The 18,706-nt window shown below is 45.1% G+C and overlaps 1 protein-coding gene across 1 annotated transcript in view; it reads left to right on the top strand.

Annotated features, from left to right (window-relative positions):
* The first annotated feature begins 8,241 nt into the window (after nt 1-8,241).
* The window catches only part of ERN1 (endoplasmic reticulum to nucleus signaling 1), an 82,336-nt gene continuing 71,871 nt past the window's right edge, over nt 8,242-18,706 (top strand). The window contains exon 1 of the mRNA XM_024980955.2: nt 8,242-8,471. Coding sequence (XP_024836723.1) covers nt 8,415-8,471 — 57 coding nt within the window. The 5' untranslated portion in view covers nt 8,242-8,414. The remainder of the gene's footprint in view (nt 8,472-18,706) is intronic.

Raw genomic sequence — 18,706 nt, 5'->3', positions numbered from 1 at the left:
ATGAAGGGGCTGGGGCTGTGTGTATTCATGAAGGGATTTGAGTAAAGGAGAATTCAGCACAGAATTGGGGCAGTGTTTGACAAGGTCCAAACTTTAGTTGCTTGAAGTCACAGAGGTCAGAAAAATATCAACATCATTCTTTAGGTTCAGACCAGTCTGGGGTCTTAGCCATCCTCCACCTAGGAGGGGGCCTTAGTTCCTGTAGAACAACTCCAAGGCCATACCAGCTTATTATGTATATCCCTTAAGGAGGAACTTGGACTCTTTTACTGCTGAACTATTAAATATATATATATATATATATATTTATTGAAGTGTAGTTGACTTACAATGTTTCAGGTGCAGAGCAAGATGATTCAGTTGTACAAATACACATATATTATTTTTGAAATTATTTTCCATTTTAGGTTATTACTCACTGAACTATTTTTTCCTGATGTTGTCCTTTGTTCCTGCATCCCCTCACTTTCCTTGTGTGTGTGTGCTTAGATGCTCGGTTGTGTCCAAGTCTTCGAAACGCTATGGACTGTAGCCCACCAGGGTCCTCTGTCCATGGGATTCTCCAGGCAAGAATACTGGAGTGAGTTGTCCATTTCCTCCTCCAGGGGATCTTTCCAACCCAAAGATCACACCCAGGCCTCTTGCCTTGCAGGCAGATGCTTTACCATCGAGTCACCAGGGAAGCACCTTATTTGACATGCTGTAAATAAGTGTTGCACTTTGCCTTCATCACAATCTAGTGTCAGTAAATTGGCTCTGCTTCGAGGTGGGCGAGCTGACCTGAGTTCAGTTTAATAATTATACAGTCCCTTGAACATGGTAAACGTTTGATAATTGCTATTGAATTCCTTGTTCTGAATCTTCTTGTTTGTGTAACTGGATCAGTAAGATGCTTTCCATCCTGCTTTGGCGAGGTCTGTTGTGTGAGCCCTGGTCTCCCCTTTTCTTGTTCTAGATTAAGACCCAAATAACCCTTGCTATGGACTTGATGGGTCAGGTGGTAAAGAATCTGCCTGCAATGCAGGAGACTCGGGTTCGATCCCTGATTTGGGAGGATCCTCGGGAGAAGGGAATAGCAACCCACTCCAGTTTTCTTGCCTGGAGAATTCCAGGGACAGAGAAGCCTGGTGGGCTACAGGCCATGGGGTCGCAGAGTCGGACACAACTGAGCAATTAACATACACACACACAACCCTTGTTAACTGTCTTCTAATGTCTCTCAAATGCCTGTCTTTTGCTCTAACTCTCCTCCTGAAGCATCTCACTCTGCTGCCTGGTAAGAAAGCCCAGCCTGACTCTAATGCCCATCCTGCCTGCCCTGCTTACCTCCCACAGTTCCTCCAGGTAGAAGTCAGCACGAGCTCACTGATAGGTCAGCTGGGGCTTCCAGGAAGCCACACATGGTTTTCCTTTCTCCAGGCTTTTGTTCAGATCTTCCTTTCCCCCAAGACTATCCTTCCCCTTGTCAAATCTGACAAATGGTCCAGCCCAGATACCCCTTCTTCCATGAAACCCTCCCTGTTCTATCTATTCCATTCCTTTCCTTTCACCAGACCCATCTTTCTCATGAACACCATCAGTTCAGTTCAGTTCAGTCACTCAGTCATGTCTGACTCTTTGCGACCCTATGAATTGCAGCACGCCAGGCCTCTCTGTCTATCACCAACTCCCGGAGTTCACTCAAACTCACATCCATCGAGTCGGTGATGCCATCCAGCCATCTCATCCTCTGTTGTCCCCTTTCCCTCCTGCCCCCAATCCCTCCCAGCATCAGAGTCTTTTCCAATGAGTCAACTCTTCGCATGAGGTGGCCAAAGTACTGGAGTTTCAGCTTTAGCATCATTCCTTCCAAAGAACACCCAGGGCTGATCTCCTTCAGAATGGACTGGTTGGATCTCCTTGCAGTCCAAGGGACTCTCAAGAGTCTTCTCCAACACCACAGTTCAAAAGCATCAATTCTTCGGCGCTGAGCTTTCTTCACACTCCAACTCTCGCATCCATACGTGACCACTGGAAAAGCCATAGCCTTGACTAGATGGAACTTTGTTGGCAAAATAATATCTCTGCTTTTCAATATGCTATCTAGGTTGGTCACAACTTTCCTTCCAAGGAGTAAGCATCTTTTAATTTCATGGCTGCAGTCACCATCTTCAGTGATTTTGGAGCCCCGAAAATTAAAGTCTGACACTGTTTCCCCATCTGTTTCCCATGAACACTATAGTTCTCTTTTAAAGTTTATTCCTGCCTTCTTGCAGTTTTCACAGTTGGCCTTATACTTTGATGTTCTCTGTGCACACCCTATCACCTTTGGTGTTGTATAGTCAGTAAGTTGTGCCCAACTCTTTGCGACACCATGGACTGTAGCCCACCAAGCTCCTCTGTCCATGGAATTTCCCAGGCAAGAATACTGGAGTGAGTTACCATTTCCTTCCCCAGGGGATCTTTCCAACCCAGAGATTGAACTGTGGTCTCCTGCATAGCAGGCAGATTCTTTACCATCTGAGCCACCAGGGGATGCCCTCGATGGTATTTGTTAAACGAATGCATGAATAAATGAGTGAATGAGTGGGAACCTTGCAAGGTCAAAGATGAAGTCACCCTCAAAATGAAGAGGATGAAATTATAAAGTTTTTTCTGCTCTAAAATTTGGTTCTATCTGTGAATGAGCTCTCTTACAAAAAAAGGAGAGAGAGAGAGAATAGGTAAGGTTTATATCTTGAGCCTTAAGAAACACAGTCTGGAAGGAGGAAAAAGAGTAGATAGACAACAGGAAAACTAGAAAATAGTACTCTCCAAGAAGGAAAAGTTCAAGATAAAAGGACTGTTAACATACCTGGGGGAATTCCGTAGCGGCCTAGTGGTTAGTCTTACTGCTGAGGGCCCTGGTTCGGCCCCTGGTTCAATCCCTGGTTGGGGAACTAAAATCCCACAAACCTCATGGCCCGGCCAAAAACAAACGAAAAACGAGAGAGGGCCAGAGTGAAAACGATGAAGCAAGCCCACTGGGATTATACCGGAGGAAGAATATTTATGAGCTGCTTGAGAGTACTTTCCAGAGAGTTCTGTGAAAATCAGCCAGACTCCAGGGGATTAGGAGGCATTGGAGGCACTACGAGAGGATGGCCGTTTCCATGTTGGCGCTGAAGCAGCCCTTTGAGAATATTAATAAACTCTTTGACCATCTGATGCGAAGAGCCAACTCACTGGCAAAGACCCTGATGCTGGGAATGACTGAAGGCAGGAGGAGAAGGGGACGACAGAAGGTGAGGCGGTTGGATGGCGTCACCGACTCAGTGGAACATGAGTTTGAGCAAGCTCCGGGAGACGGTGAGGGACAGGGAGGCCTGGGGCACTGCAATCCATGTGGCCGCAAAGAGTGGAGACAGCTGAGCGACTGAACTGCCACACTGGTACCACTGTGGGTGCTTCACCATGGTGGCATACAGACTCAGCACAAATGCGTGTTTCATATAATGCAACCTCTCAGAGGCAAGTGAACAAATAATCAGTCAGGACTGGCCTGAGCTCCCTCCTGGGGCAGAAACCCCACGGGAAAGTCCACTCTTCTCTCCCACGTGGCTGCTCGGGGACTTTTGTGGGTTGTGCTTTTGCACAACCAACCCCCAGTTGAGAGACTTACATGTTATTGGAGGCAATGCCCTTTATCATCACATATTTGTACAAACTTCTGGTTGTTAATAGTATTCCAGGGACATGGCAGCCTGGGCTCCTGCTTAACCACCTTTATGGGCCACACAATGGGCACTTTGTCACAACGCTGGGGGACGGGCAAGAATAACAGCCGGTGAAGGTGCAACACTGCAGCAGTCATGTTGATAGCTGAGTTCTTTTCTTTCTTCCTTTTTTAAAAAATAATATTCTTTTTTGTTATTGTTGTGCTGGGACTTGCCTGGGAGTCCAGTGGCTAAGAATCCATCTTCCAATATAGGGAACTTGGGTTTGATCCTTGGTTGGAAACTAAGATCTCACATGCCTTACAGTGCAGCCAAGAAAAAAAAATCTGGGTTGTGCCTTCTTACTAGCTGTGTGTTACCCACCTGGCTGTTAATCTTTTAAAATTCCAACGCATCATCTGTAAAATGGGGCCAAAAACACTACCTCGTAGAACTGCCGATAACATGAGCTGGTCCCGTAACGCATGCGTTTTTTGCACATTTTTTAATAATAGCCAACAGCCAACAAATATTGACTGTGGATAAGAAAGAATTATTTTTGTGGTACAAGAAAAGTGCATGGTAGATTGGACTCTGTGGTAAAGAGAAGTTCTTTTAGAGTGAGTGTCACCATCCTTTCAAATCCCAGAACAGGAAGAACCAAAGTAAGAACCTTACTACCAAACTGCTCAGTGACAGCAGCTTTGAAAAAATTTCCCATTTAGCTTGCTACCAGAGAGTCTTGCTTCATCATTTTATTTATCCCTTAACTACCCCCCAACATCTGCTGTAAGTGCAAGTATGTTTGGGAGCAGTAGCAGCATGAAAATTACTAAACAAAAAAAAAAAAAAAGAGTGGGTTTATTCTGATAAAGACACTGTTCCTTTGATATGGTACTGGAGCTTTCAACCGTGACCTCCCTTTCTGGTTTTACCAGATTTTCCTTTCAAGTCTCCTTCAAAAGGAACTAATCTCTCACTAAAGAGCTGTCTGCAAACTAACCTCATAATCATTTTTAAATGAAATTTTGAAGGGTTTCAAATAGAATTGAGACAGGCACAAACTTTTGCAGGCTGGGTCGTAATTTCTTCCACTAGAGGGCGAAATTTGCTAAAATAAATAAAAGGAATTACTGGTCGGAGGGATTAACACCGGACATTAGGAGTGAGCTGGATTCCAGGATCTTGGCTGCCCTTCTCAACTGCAGAAACTGGAAAACACACAGTCTCCACCCCACAGAGCTCCACCCCAGAAGATTCTGAATCAGTGGGGGGGAAGAAGGCATAAAAAGGTGTTGGAAATCTATTTTTGAAAACCTTTCCAAGTTTGGGAACCACTGATTTAGAGAGAAGTGAAGATTTTAACTCAGTTTTTCCCACCACTAGCTCTCCCCTGCTGATATATTCAGGTCCTGCTTGCTCCAATTTTTGTTGAAAATATATTTATTAATTTATTTGGCTGCAAAAGGCCTTCACTGTGGCATGTAGGGTCTTCAGTGCATCATGAGCCCTGCGGCATGTGGACTGTCTAGTCGTGGCACGCCGGCTTAGTTGCTCTGCAACCTGTGGGATCTTAGTTCCCCGATCAGGGATTGAACCCATGTTCCCTGTACTGCAAGGCAGCTTCTTTAACCATTGGCCCACCAGGGAAGTCACATGATGAACATATATTTTAACCTTGGTGGAAAAAGAGGGCTTATCTTTACCCTAAAACCATGACCTTTGCTTTAGGTAGAAGATGCTATTTAATACAACTTCCAGAAGGGTCATTTACTGACCATTTTCCAGTCTTTTCTATGGTCAGGTCCACTTCAAAGGCACCCTATAGAAGTATTTCCATTTCTGTCTGTATTTATCAGCGATGCCAGCTTTTGCTTTATCACAAGCAAAAAACTCTCTAAAACAATACTTGACTATTGAACAAGACTGTGGGCAATGCTGCCATAAATAAAACCAGCACTTATCAGGATGAGTTGCCAATCAAGTGGAGACATGTACAAGACATATGGACTGATTAAGCGTAAGAAAAATTGCACTGGTGCATAAGAAATTCGGATTACCTAAAACAGTGCAATTATGGCCTGGAGATTTGGTTCAAACAAGTACAAAATAAATATACCTACCTGGACCCTTCTCCTTGGAATGAATTTTTTTCTTTATTAAATCTTTAAAATTGATTTATGAGTCAGATTGAGGTAAGCATTCCCCTTTGTGTTTTATCTGCTGTGCTTACAGGGTCACAGTGACATTTTGAATTGTCAAAGGGCTTCCAGAGTTCCAGCACAGAAAGTTCCCCTCCTGGATTTACTCTATTAGAGGAAAAAAGCACCAGAGAAGGGATGTGAAAGCAGCATTATCCAGTCAAGCTTCTCATTTAATTCAACCCTGTGGTCTTACACTGGGAAGCCCAGTGTGGGAAGCCCAGTGTGGGAAGCCAGGTGTGGTCTTACACATCCTGTGGTGCTCTTGCAAGCTGGACAGATAATCGTTAGAGCTCCTCCCACTTTCCATGGGCTCCTCCCACTTTCGGTGGGCTCCTCCCTGGCCACTTGGACACCCTGGCTCCAGGAATGATGGAGCTTCTGTTACTGCACATCTCTTCCCAATCCCAAACCTCCCCATCTGCATTTTGATATGCAGATAACACTTTTCAAAAATGTGTCTACTCTGTGTTCTAGTGTGTCTAGTAACAGACACACTAAAATGTGTCTAGTTACCAAGATTGATCCTCCCCTTTAAACTGATGTGTTGGATTCTCTAGCGTGAGTAGAGTTTAGTCCCTTGACTGTGACTCAGGCATATGAGGTTGGGAATGGGGAATCAGTTCAGTTCAGTTCAGTCGCTCAGTCGTGTCTGACTTTTTGCGACCCCATGAATCACAGCATGCCCTTATGGCAGAAAGTGAAGAGGAATGGGGGATATTGTTGGTGAATTTTGTTGATGGGATTTTAGTTTACTATGAGCATTTCCTCCCCCCCCCCCCCCATATGTATTTATTTGGCTGCACCAGGTCTTGGTTGCAGATCTTTGATCTTCGATCTTTGTTGTAGCATGCGGGATCTTTAGTTGCTACATGCAAATTCTTAGTTGCAGAGCGTGGGATCTGGTTCCCCGACCAAGGATCGAACCCAAGACCCCTGCATCGGGAGCATGGAGTCTTAGCCCCTGGACCACCAAGGAAGTCCTGTCTGCATTTCTGTCTGCTGTAATGAGATAAGATTGGCTCACATATATCCAGACCAGACATCTGGTCAGTCTTCCACCACTACTTTTTTTTTTTTAATTGAAGTAAACTCCAGGAGATAGTGAAGGACAGGGAAGCCTGGTGTGCTGCAGTCCATGGGTCACAAAGAGTTGGACATGACTGGGTGACTGAACAACAATAATTGAAGTACAGTTGATTTACAGTGTTGTGTTAGTTTTAGGTGTACAGCACAGTGATTCATGTGTGTGTGTGTGTACTTCAGATTCTTTTCCATTATAGGTTATTACAAGATATTGAACACAGTCCCGACTACTTCTTTGTTTTCCCTAGCATTGCTTACTTGTTTCCCCTAAACCCTGAAAAATCTTGGACTGTCATATGAACAAGTCAAGAAAAATTAGAGAAGTTGCTATCCTTGTTTTCTTCTTCTCCTAGAATATAGGAATGTGCTTCCAACCTCTCTCTTGTCACAGTGTCCTCTCTCCCAGTTTTCACCTATGTAAGTGGAGGGCAGCATGGGACCCAGTGACCAAACAGCTTCCTGGCTCTTTAAATGAGGTTAAGAGCCCATAGCCTTCAAATGGACCTTGTACTAGTCCTCAACAAACCCACTGTCTCCAAGCTTGACACATGTCAAGCTTCACAAGGTCATATCTACAAATGCCACATAAACACACATGACACCAGCAGCCAAAAATGGTTTCCTTGTTCGTAATTTTTGGCCAATGACTTGGCCATGGTTATACCAAAGGGAATTGGTGGCTGTTGGATATGATTTGAAGGGGAATTCCTGAGGGCGAAGAAAGGGACCTTTGGGTTAACTGAGACGCAACTGGAGGACACCGGGGATGCCAACTCAGCGATAGCCACGCGCAGAGCAGAAACGCCCGGTTTGCAGGAATCCCTCCCAGCTGCCTGCCTTCGCTCAGAAGATCACCGACGATCCCACCACGGCGGGGCTCTGGACTCAAGGCACCGCCTGTCTCCTGGCCTTTCCTGATCCAGCCTGACGCAGAGGGTCCCTAGGCGGGGGTCATTGGGACCGCCTGGGGCAGGGAATGCGCCCACGTGGCCGGGTTACCGGCCTCCACTTGCCTCAGACAAGTTCTTTGCCTCGATCACTCAGCTCCCCTAGATGCCGGACGCAGAGGCCTGGTCCTCTTCTCCCGCGGCCGCGGCCAAGGGACCTAAGGCCAGCTGGAGGCCTTTGGCACCGCCTATAACCCCGCCCCTCCCGCGACAACCCCGCCCACACCAGCCCAATCCCCGCCCCGAGCCAGGGCCCCGCCCAATCCCAGGCCTGCCTCTAGGTCGGCCCCGCCTCCGGCCCCTCCCCGACCGGAAGAAGCGCCGGCGCCCGGCACTTATAGGGCCGGGAATGGGGGTGCCGCCACCGCCTAGTCAGCGCTGCGTCCCCTGAGTCCCGGCCGCCGCCGTTCTGTCGTCGCGACGCCCCCGCCCCGTCCTCTGCCCGCCTGCCCGCACCGCCCCCCTGGAGCCGGCCGGCCGGCCAGGAGCCAGGCCGAGTCCTCGCCATGCTTGTCCGATTGCTGCTGCTGCTGCTGCTGGCATTGCTGTTGCCCGGCCCCGGGGTGAGTGACCGGGAAGCTTGGGGTGGGGGACAGCGCGGCACGGGCTGGGGTCCGAGCCGGGAATGCGGCGGCTTGCGGCGGCGGCGGCCCCAGGCTTCGTGCGTCCGCCGGGGCGGAGGCGACGCTGGGCGGGGAGAGGCGGCCTCCTGACCGGCCGGAGTGGCGGCCACGGCCGGCCCCGCCGAGGCGTCCGCCACCCAGGGGCCTCGCGGGCCGGCGCGGCTGTCACGAGCAGCGCCTCCCGGGCCGCGTGCTCTCCGACGCAACTTTGTGTCGTCCTGGCGGCACCTCAGGGTGTCCAGAAGGCCCGGGGCCCTTGGGAGGCCGTCCCACCTGTCGGACCCTTTCCACAGGTGGGAGCCGGCTTGGCCTGGCGGTGGCCGCGGAGGGAGGGCAGGAAGGGCCCTGTGACCAAGGGGAAGGGAATGTCTTGCGTTTATAATCCTCGCTTGAACTTTGCAAAATGCGATAACTTTGGGAAACAAATGCCACTGAAAGTGGCTAAGCATTCTTTCCCCAAGAGTTTGATTCTGCTTACCTGCCTTGCAGGTTTCTTGGTATTGGAGGCAGCGGGCTTCCTTTGGGGGCAGCAAGACTTCCTTAAGCAGGTTAAGCGGTGGGAATGGGACTCGTTTTTAAAAACCCCATATGGGACAGCGGTGAAGCCGCTCCTTAACTTTAAACGACTGTCTCCTGGTGGGAGAACACCGTGGGGCTGTCCGAAACGTCTTTTCATCTTTTTTTTCTTTTTTCTCTGTAGAGAAGAGCCTGGTTTACATTTATTTAACGATTTCAGGCCTTCTATCAGGCTGTGGACTCGGACACCTTGGCTGGGAGGACATTTTGTGGACAAGCTCGGCTTTTTTTCCTTCCTCCTTCTGGTTGAAAGAACCTAATTTAGGGTTTTTTTTTTTTTTTTTTTAATGTATTGTTCAGGATGTGGGCATGGCACACTGGAGCAGGTTCTATTTAATGATCTCCACTGTGTACTCTTTAATATGGTGTATCAGGTACTAGGTGTTCAGATGAAGAATGGACATGTGTGTCCCTGAGTGCCATAGCGTGAACTCTTTGGAGGTTATGCATTTTAGGTAAATACTAGTCTGTGCTCTTGGGGTAGGTAACAAGAATTTGGAAATAGCTGAAGAAGTAGGAGGCCACTTTTTTCAAATTCTTTTTTTTTTTTAAAGGAAAATTTATACACACTCCACAAAAGTCATGTAAGTTTTCCTTCTAGTTGAGGGGGAAAAAAATCCACTTTCTCAACAGGAATCAGGTTTTGAACTTGAACATTTCATCTTGGATTGGTTAATTGGTGCCTGGCATCCGTTCACAAAAAAGAGTGTAAAGAAAATGACCAAAATGTGTGACATGGAAACCAATCATTTCATATCATCATTGTGTTTATGGTTTTCTTTGCCACCTCTTTTCGTTTACTGTTCTGTCACTGGACTCTAGTGTTTCAGTTATTGAATAACTTTGGCTAAAGAACCAAAAATAACTGTAGCCTTTAACTGGGACTATAGTTTCAGTTCATGTAAATATTTCGAAGTTGTATTTAGAATCCAAGATTCCCAGAGTTCTTGGTAAAAGAGTTCAGACCCTTATCAAAAGGTTATGTTTGAGTGTAACAGCTCTTTAGGGAAAAGGTCAGAATTGCACTCCCAGAATTACCTACCAGTAAAAATTTCGATCCCCAAACATAGTGGGAATTGTTATTTTTTTAAATCTTTTTTTCCTTTAATTAACTCTTGGCTGTGCTGGGTCTTCATTGCTGTGCCTGAGCTTCTCATTGCAGTGGCTTCTCTTGTTGAGGAGCACTGGCTCAGTAGCTGTGGCACACGGGCTTAGCTGCTCTGTGGCATGTGGGATCTTCCCAGACCAGGATCGAACCCGTGTTCCCTGCATCAGCAGGTGGACTCTTATCCACTGCACCAGCAGAGAATCCGGGAATTATTATTTTGAAGTTCTAAATGCAGAGTTTGCAGTTAAACTAGGCTGCAGTGATGTTGTATGCAGAGTGTAGTGGCTGTAAAATCAGACAAACCTGAGTGCTTTCCGGTCCCTTGGTAGCTGTATCCTCAGAGTCTTTGAGACTCTCTTTCCTGATCTGTGAAATGGGGACAGCTGACACACTCCCATGTGTGAAGAGACCTGGCACATCACATTAGATAATAATGTAAATTCTTCTTGCCATCCCATCCCCCAGAAGGTGTTTTTTACTCGTAAGTCATCGTTTTTAAATGTTATACAATGCCTGGGCAGGGGATATTTTTTTGATGCTGTTTCTTTTTGATTGATGAAGTAACTAGTGCAGCGGAGGCAATATTGTGATTCTCCTTCAGTGTGTGTCTTAGCCAGACATCCACAAGCCAAGACTCTAGGCTACTGGACCTAAAATGCAGTTATGTCAGTGTTTCTAAGCACCCAAGCCTGTCTTGTTAATCCAGAAGGTGCTTTATCCAGTCAGTGAGTTTCCTCCTCCTCCCTGGACCTGGGTCTTGTGCCTGATGTTGGTTTGTGGTGCATCGTTGCCGTCACATCATCGCTGCCCTGTGGCCCTCATTGCGCCACGTTTGGGTGTCACCTCTCTCAAGTACCAAGGAGATCTGTGGAATGCAAGGCAGGGCACTTTCTTCAGGGTACTTTAGGATATGCGATCTCTTTTATTGAGCTGATGTTTGGGTTTTAGAGGGGACTAAACAAAGTCCCGGAGAAGTGTCCACAAAAACACACTGAGACGTTAAGTCTTACCTAGAAATGGCCTTGCTTCTCATTTATTCTGATACTTATTACCTGCATGAATTATCCTCATAGGAGGTCTCGAGTATATATACTATGAAGGAGAGTGTCTCCTGAAGCTCACGTTCAAGACTGCTGATCGTGAAATTAGACTGTAGTGCGCATTCGTCTGTTTTGTTTTTTTAACTTGCATGCCCATGTGGCTCTCCACAGTGATATAACTTCTAAATTCACAAGAGAAAATGTGTATGAGAGTGATTCTTGCGTAAGTTTGATGGTAAACCGTATTCCTGAATATAAAAGCCAGTGAGCCACATAAAGGTTTCCTCCTGTCTGAGCTGAATAGTACCACCTGCATGGGCCTCTTGGGAATTTTTGCCTGCCTTTGATGGCAACTCTTGTTTTCCAGGTTGAATACTCATAGGATAACTATTTCAGTTTCATTGGAAACCTCTTTGGTTTGGGGAATCCACAGTAATATTTAGGTTTAATACTGTGTGTGTTTTATCATGATTAAATGTTTTCCCTAAAGAGATGATATAGGGGAGAAAAGCCTAATGTATCATTTTGATGGATTCCGTTTTTATTATGCACGCATAACTCGGGGCCCGTAACCTAGCAATATGATTAGAGTGTGATGCTGGCTTAAAAAACAGGGACAGTGAATCATAGTCTTTGAATAATAAACATGCTGGTTGGCTGTATTTCTCAGGGGCTGGGGATTTTTTTTCCCCCCTTGTTTTTTCTTTACTTATATTCCATGTTTGGTTTCAGAGTTTGCTGCCTCAGAGCAACAAGCGTTTAGAGATATTTAAATGAGTGAGTGCACCAGGACACATGTGGACTAGGAAAACTAGAACTTGAGACCCGCCCTCCCCTCAAACACCAAACAAAGTCCCAAGGTCCTTGCATACATGACTTTTAAAAATTTTCACTTTTACACAGGCTCTGCATCACTTCTGGTTATCTTATGATCTTTGTTCACGTACAAACACACAGCAAGTCGAACAGTATAAAAGAGGGTTCTGTATTTTTGTTCAGTTGTTGTTTTTTTTTCCCCACAAAACGTGTCCTGTGACCTGTTAGGAAATATTCTGAGTGCACCACTGCGTCTGTCAGTTTCAGCAGCACCTTAGTAAACCACCACCCATGCAGAAAGCATTTGAGCCTTCTGTGTCAGCCTCAGGGTAGGGACGGGGGTCAAAACTGACCAGGGCTAACGTGGTAACAAGCCATGCTTTGCCTAGTGGTCACCCTACTGGGGTCATTTGGGTTGTTTCCAGTTATTCCACTATTGTAAGAAAGGTAGATTTCCTTTTCTTCAAATCCTTTGTGTTTGGTGCTTTCTGTATAATAACATGGGAAGATTTGAGAAAACCTCTCAAGTATTCATATGTATGGTAGAAAGAAGAGTTAGAAAATATAGTCTAAATTTAAAAAATAAACACAATAAACCTATAATTCTATTACCCAAACATTACTTCTGTTAACATTCTAACATCTTTCAGTTCAGCTCAGCAGTGTCTGACTCTTTGTGACCCCATGGACTGCAGCACGCCAGGCTTCCCTGTCCATCAGCAACTCCTGGAGCTTGCTCAAAGTCAGGTCCATCAAGTCAGTGATGCCATCCAACCATCTCTGTTGTCCCTTTGAGCTGTAACTCACATATCATAAAATTCACTTGTTTAAAATATACAATTCTGATTTTTAGTGTATTCACAGGATTGTGCAGCCATCACCACAGTCAGTTTTATGTTATTTTCATCATTCCCAAAAGAAACTCCATACCTGTTAACTGTCACTCCCCAAACCTCCCAGCCCCCAGTAACCACTGATCTCCATTTGTCTCTATAGATTTGCCTATTCTGGACATTCCATATTAATAGAATCATTCCACATGTGGTCTTTCATGTATGGCTTCTTTCACTTCATGTAACATTTTCAGGGTTCATCCGTCTTATGGCCTGTATCAGTGCTTTTTTTCCTTTTTATTGATGAATGATATTCCGTTAGGACTTCCCTAGTGGCTCAGTGGTAAGGTATCCACCTGCAAAGCAGCAGATATGTTTGATCCCTTGGTGGGGAATATGCCCTGGAGAAGGAAATGGCAACTCACTCCAGCCGGGCTACAGTCCACGGGGTAGAAAAGAATCAGACAGGACTTGGTGACTAAATAACAATATTTCGTTACGTGGATATACCCCATTTTGTACATCAATTCTTCATTTGATGGACACGGGTTTTTTCCCCTTTTTGGCTATTATGAATAATGCTGCTGCGAATGTTTAGGTACAAATTTTTGAATGGCCGTGTATTTTTTATATTTCTTGGGTATATACTGAAGAGTGGGATTTCTAGGTCATGTTGTAACTTTCTGTCTAACCTTTTGAGGAACTGGCAAACCATTTGCCAAAGCAACTACACTATTTTAACCGTCCCACCTGCAGTTTAGGAAGGCTTCAGTTTCTCACCAACGCTTAATATCTTTTTTGTTTTTTGTTTTTGTAAATTACAGTTGTTCTAGTGGGTGTGAAGTCGTATCTCCTTATGGTTTTGGTTTGCATTTCTCTGATGACTAGTCTATTAATATCTTGATATATGTCCTTCTGGACATTTTTATGTGCTCACTTTGCATAAATTATGCTTTTCTTCCCCAAACTTAGATCTTATTAGGTCAGTAAATTTAATTCTACAACATTATTCTCACTGGCTGCTTCCCTGTATATAGCTTACTGTAATACTTCTCTGAATGGGTATACCGTAATTTGACCACTCAACCATTTAGATATTCAGGCTGCTTTTAATTTTCATTACTATGAACAGTTGTGATAAACCTTACTGCTAAACTCCAGAGCCCATCTTAACTGCTTAATTATTACCTTGGGATAAATTCCTAGGACTAGAATTTGCTGGTCATATGTATTCTTTAAGAGCTCCCTCCTCCAGCCCCCAAGCAATAGTAGATGTTTTAAAAAGCACAAGCCAACCTTAAATTGGTTTCTTGATGGCCATTTTAAAGTAAGCTTTAAAGTGTTTCCGTTTAGCAGGGTGGGTTTAATGTCTGCAAACGGAATGTGTAGGTTTTATTTTGCTTATATTTCGAAGACCTGAATAACCACAGCAGTTCCTTCATGATGCCCTATGTACCTACAAACCTATCGAGAAATGTTAATTAATATAGGTCCTCTGGTCTGCCGTGGTTTCAGATCAGCTTTCTAGCAGATGTGGCTTCAGAAATACCTTGGCATTATTCTTTGAGTTTGATTTTATGGGTAGCCCACCCTCTACAGAAAAGATTGTTGCTGTTTTTTTTTTTTTCTTTGCTGTGCCACAAAGCTTGCAGGATCTTAGTTCCCTGACCAGGGATTAAACCCTGGCCTCGGCAGTGGAGGCATGGAGTCCTTCACTGGACTGCCAGGGAATTCCCACGATTCTTTTGATAGTTGATTAGGAGGCCATTTAAAATTTCAACTCAAAACTGTTTATAAATCAAAAATTGATGCATTGTTTGTCTCTTTTGGAGGTCACAGTTCTTAAACCATTAGCTTGTCCATACAGCTGTTTTTCCTAGGAAAATTAATGTACCACTTGACAATAGAGTGAAATATTTGTTTTGTTTTTTCCACAAACGTACCTGAACTTTTTCATCCAAGAAAATGTCGTGTTTTTCAAAATCATCACCCCTTCAGGGTCAATGTTCATGTCAAACAAATCAGTCTTTTTTTAAACTTTTTTTTTTAGTGTCATTTAATAATTCAACTTTAAAATGAAAAAAGGAGCCCTGAAAAAGCAAGTATTTTTTTTTTAATTCTTAAGCTGTTTATTCTTACACAACTTAAAACATTTCCCAATTTTTCCCAGTCTCTGCTTGAATATAGCTTTGACATGGCCCACACTGAAATTTTGATCAAAACTGTTATTACTTAGCTTGATTGCATGATTTATAAAGGGCACTTGGATTTTTGGCTGTTTCTAAAAACTAATGAGAGACTTTCTACCTCTTAGAGGATTCAAAAGTATATTCTTTGAAGAAAATTTCCGAAAAGCTCCAGATGTATTGTGAGCAGTGAGCGCATGTATGGATAAATGCATAGCTTCCCATCAGAGTATGTTTGGCTTCCCAGGTGGCTCAGTGGTGAAATAATCCACCTGCAATGCAGAAGACATGGGTTCGATCCCTGGGTTGGGAAGATTCCTGGAGAAGGAACTGGCAAGCCACTCCAGTATTCTTGCCTGGAGAATCCCGTGGACAGAGGAACCTGGTGGGCTACAGTCCATGGGGTCCCAAAAAGTCAGACACCACTTAGTGACTAAACAGCAACAACAGAGAGTATGTTAGACTCCTAGAACAGATCTTGCTGGTTTAGACCGATAAATCTTTTAAAAACATATTTGTTTATTTAGTTAGTTATTTGGCTGTGCCTTATCTTAGTTGCAGCATGTGGGATCTAGTTCCCTGACCAGGGATTGAACCTGGGCTCCCTACACTGGGAGTGTGGACCCTTAGCCACTGGACCACCAGGGAAGTCCCACTGAGTCTTAATATTTTCCCCACCCTGCCCCCACCTAAGGAATGGGATGCATGACCATCAGTGACAGTGGTGGGAGCAGGTTAGAACCTTCGAGGGTGGTATTTTGGGGCAGGTACTACCCTCACCCAGGCATCACCACTGCCCTCCCACGGTGAACAGTCACTGCCTTGCTGTGTTCCCATGACAGATAGATGAGGAAGCTGAGGCCAGACAGAGCTTATGACCTGTCCATGGTCATGGGCCAGCGAGGGAACCGAACCTTGAATCCGATCCTCCTGCTTCCCTTTGAAGAGCAGCCCCTGCAGTGCTTACGTTCTGGTATGTTTGTTAGAACAAACCCGAGGACTGACCGAGCGATGTTGCAGTGAGAGATGGGATCCAGAGAAGGAGTGAAAAGAGACTTTGCTGTAGGCTCGGGGAGATGCTCCAATGGTCTCCATCCTCCCAGGAGAGTCGCAGCCTCTCAATCTTCGTTTCAACCTGAGAAAGATGCACGCAGGAAAAAAAAAAAAAAGAAAGATGCATGCAGCTTTTGGGTGAAAACGCTGCCTTCTGAGCATCTCCATCGGGAGCATTGACTGCATCCATCGATCATGGGGACAGTGCAGGTGAAGAGGCTCTTACACCAAACCTGCCATTTAAGCTCGATTCTTTGCTTGAGGTCTAATAATATCCAAGCAGGTGCATGTCTTTCTGTAAGGTCTTGCCCCAGAATATTTCTGAAATAGCAAAACCGAAAGTTCACGTCTTAGAAGCCTTTAACCAGAGTTGCTCCTCCCTACTGTAGTCAGAGCTTTGGGCAGACAGAACTGTCTAATGGTCAGGCTGGGTCTGGGGTGCGGGTTGACTTTGCAGAGGCCCACCTCCCACCAGGTTCTGGCACCAGGATTTGGGTGTGTGATGACATGAGAGGGAGTAGGCTTGGCCCTTGGGCCACCGTGGAGGGAACTTGCTTAGCTCAGGTGGGTCTCAGGAGAGGGTGGTGACAGAGAGAGGAGGGAGCAGGAAGGTCCCCCTGCGTGGGGTGGCACACTTCTCCTGCCAGTTTGTCCTTGAAAGCTGGAACTGTGTCTTGCTCATCTTTGCATCCTCCCTGGCGTTTAGCACAGTGAGTCGGCCATACCCTCTGTAGCAGGCACTCAGCGAATATTGATTAGATTTCTCTTGGAGGCTCTTGAAGACCAATAAGACAAGGAGCTCTTTTATCATTGGGTGAATGGGCTATGGATTTGGAGCAGGGAATAAGGAAAATGTTGCCCTAGCTGTAATTTACATTCTTTAATGGGATCTTATCAACAGTGTCTCCTTCCACACAATGAGAGGGGTTCCAAGATACTTGCTTGGGTGGACATGACCCCCAGTGTGTAGTGCTGTCTTGATCGGCCCCTCATATCAGTCATGAGATTAATTTTCCCACTGCCAAACCCCAGGAGATAAATGGCCTGTGATTATTCCAAGTCGGTTTCATTTTTCACTCAGCATGATGTTTCACTATTAAAAAAATGAACCTTGATCCAGGGTAGTCCTCTTATGTATGAAACATGATTTCCCTAGTTAGTAGACTAATTAATAATTATAATTCAAAACCACCCCTTCCTCCAAGAGATTATCTTCCCCTCTGTGTTTCAGAGTCGGGGGAACCATTGTCCTGGCTACAGGAGAGTTTGTCATGGAAACCGGATTTTTTTTTTTTTTTCATACATTTTCTGAACAAACAGTGCCATCAGAAGCCTTGAACCTGACATCGTCGTTGATCTCCAGTTGGGTCAGGGGAGTTTGTTGACCAAAACTAACTCGGATCTCCTTCCTCTTAAAGCAAATGACCCGTGATTCCTGAGGAGCCTCTAGGAGTGAGAGAAACACCTGTTTCAGCTGCAGTGGGAATGTGTGAACTTGAGTCTGTGCTTCCCCACCCCAGCTGACTGAGTCACCTGGGACCTTTTAAAATAACCTTATGCCAAGGCCCCACTTCAGACGAATGAAATCAGAATTTCTAAGAGAGGAGGTTGGCATGCTTTCTTTAAAAAAATTTTTTTTTAATAAACTCCAGGCAACTCTAATGTGCAGCCAGGTTGAGGCCATCAGGGAAGCCCTGCTCCTTAATCCTGGACTCAGCCAGAGTGTTCACCTGTGCCCTGTGATGTCACAGAACCCTGGAGCAGACCAGAGCCGCCGGCTTTCAGCGTGTGTTATATGGAAGTTAGGACTGATCCATCCTGCTAGATAGTGGCAGAACTAGAAATAGATGGACTTGCCTGGCCGTCCAGTGGTTAAGACTCTGCACTTCCAATTCAGGGAATGCGGGTTCGATCCCTGGTTCCGTGACTTAAGATCCCACATGCAGTGCAGCCAAAAAAAAAAAAAAGGTAGAAATAGAGAACCTAGCATTATATGTTTTCTTTATGTATATATATAAATAAAATTTATGTATTTATTTATTTTCGGCTGTGCTGGGTCTTGTTGCTGTGCAGGCTTTTCTCTGCATGTGGCTAGTGGGGCTACTCTAGTTGCGGTGCGTGGGCTTTTCATTGTGATGGTTTCTTTTGTTGCAGAGTACAGGCTCTAGAGCACAGGCTCAATAGTTGTGACACACAGTTTTAGTTGCTCCTTGACATGTGGAATCTTCCTGAACCAGGGATCGAACCCTAGTCTCCTGCACTGGCAGGCGAATTCTTCACCACTAAGCCACCTGGGAAACATATTATGTGTTTTCTAGTACACTATATCCACCTTTTAAAGCGCAAGTAATTCCAGACAGACAGATATTTGTTGTTGTTGTTGCTCTTTGAGTACTAACTACTGAATTTGCTTTTTAAAAAATCAGCTTTAACCGATAACTGGCCTTACATTCAAATACATCTCATTATTGAATTATAAGATGTTTAGAATTGCAGTTCCACTTAAGCTGATGTATTATTTTTGCCGCCTTCATACATTAAGAGGCCTGAAGGAATCCAAACA

The sequence above is a fragment of the Bos taurus genome, chromosome 19, assembly GCF_002263795.3.
Source record: "Bos taurus isolate L1 Dominette 01449 registration number 42190680 breed Hereford chromosome 19, ARS-UCD2.0, whole genome shotgun sequence".
Taxonomy (NCBI): domain Eukaryota; kingdom Metazoa; phylum Chordata; class Mammalia; order Artiodactyla; family Bovidae; genus Bos; species Bos taurus.
Note: the sequence above shows the minus strand (reverse complement) of the source record. Positions and strands in the feature narration are given on the sequence as shown.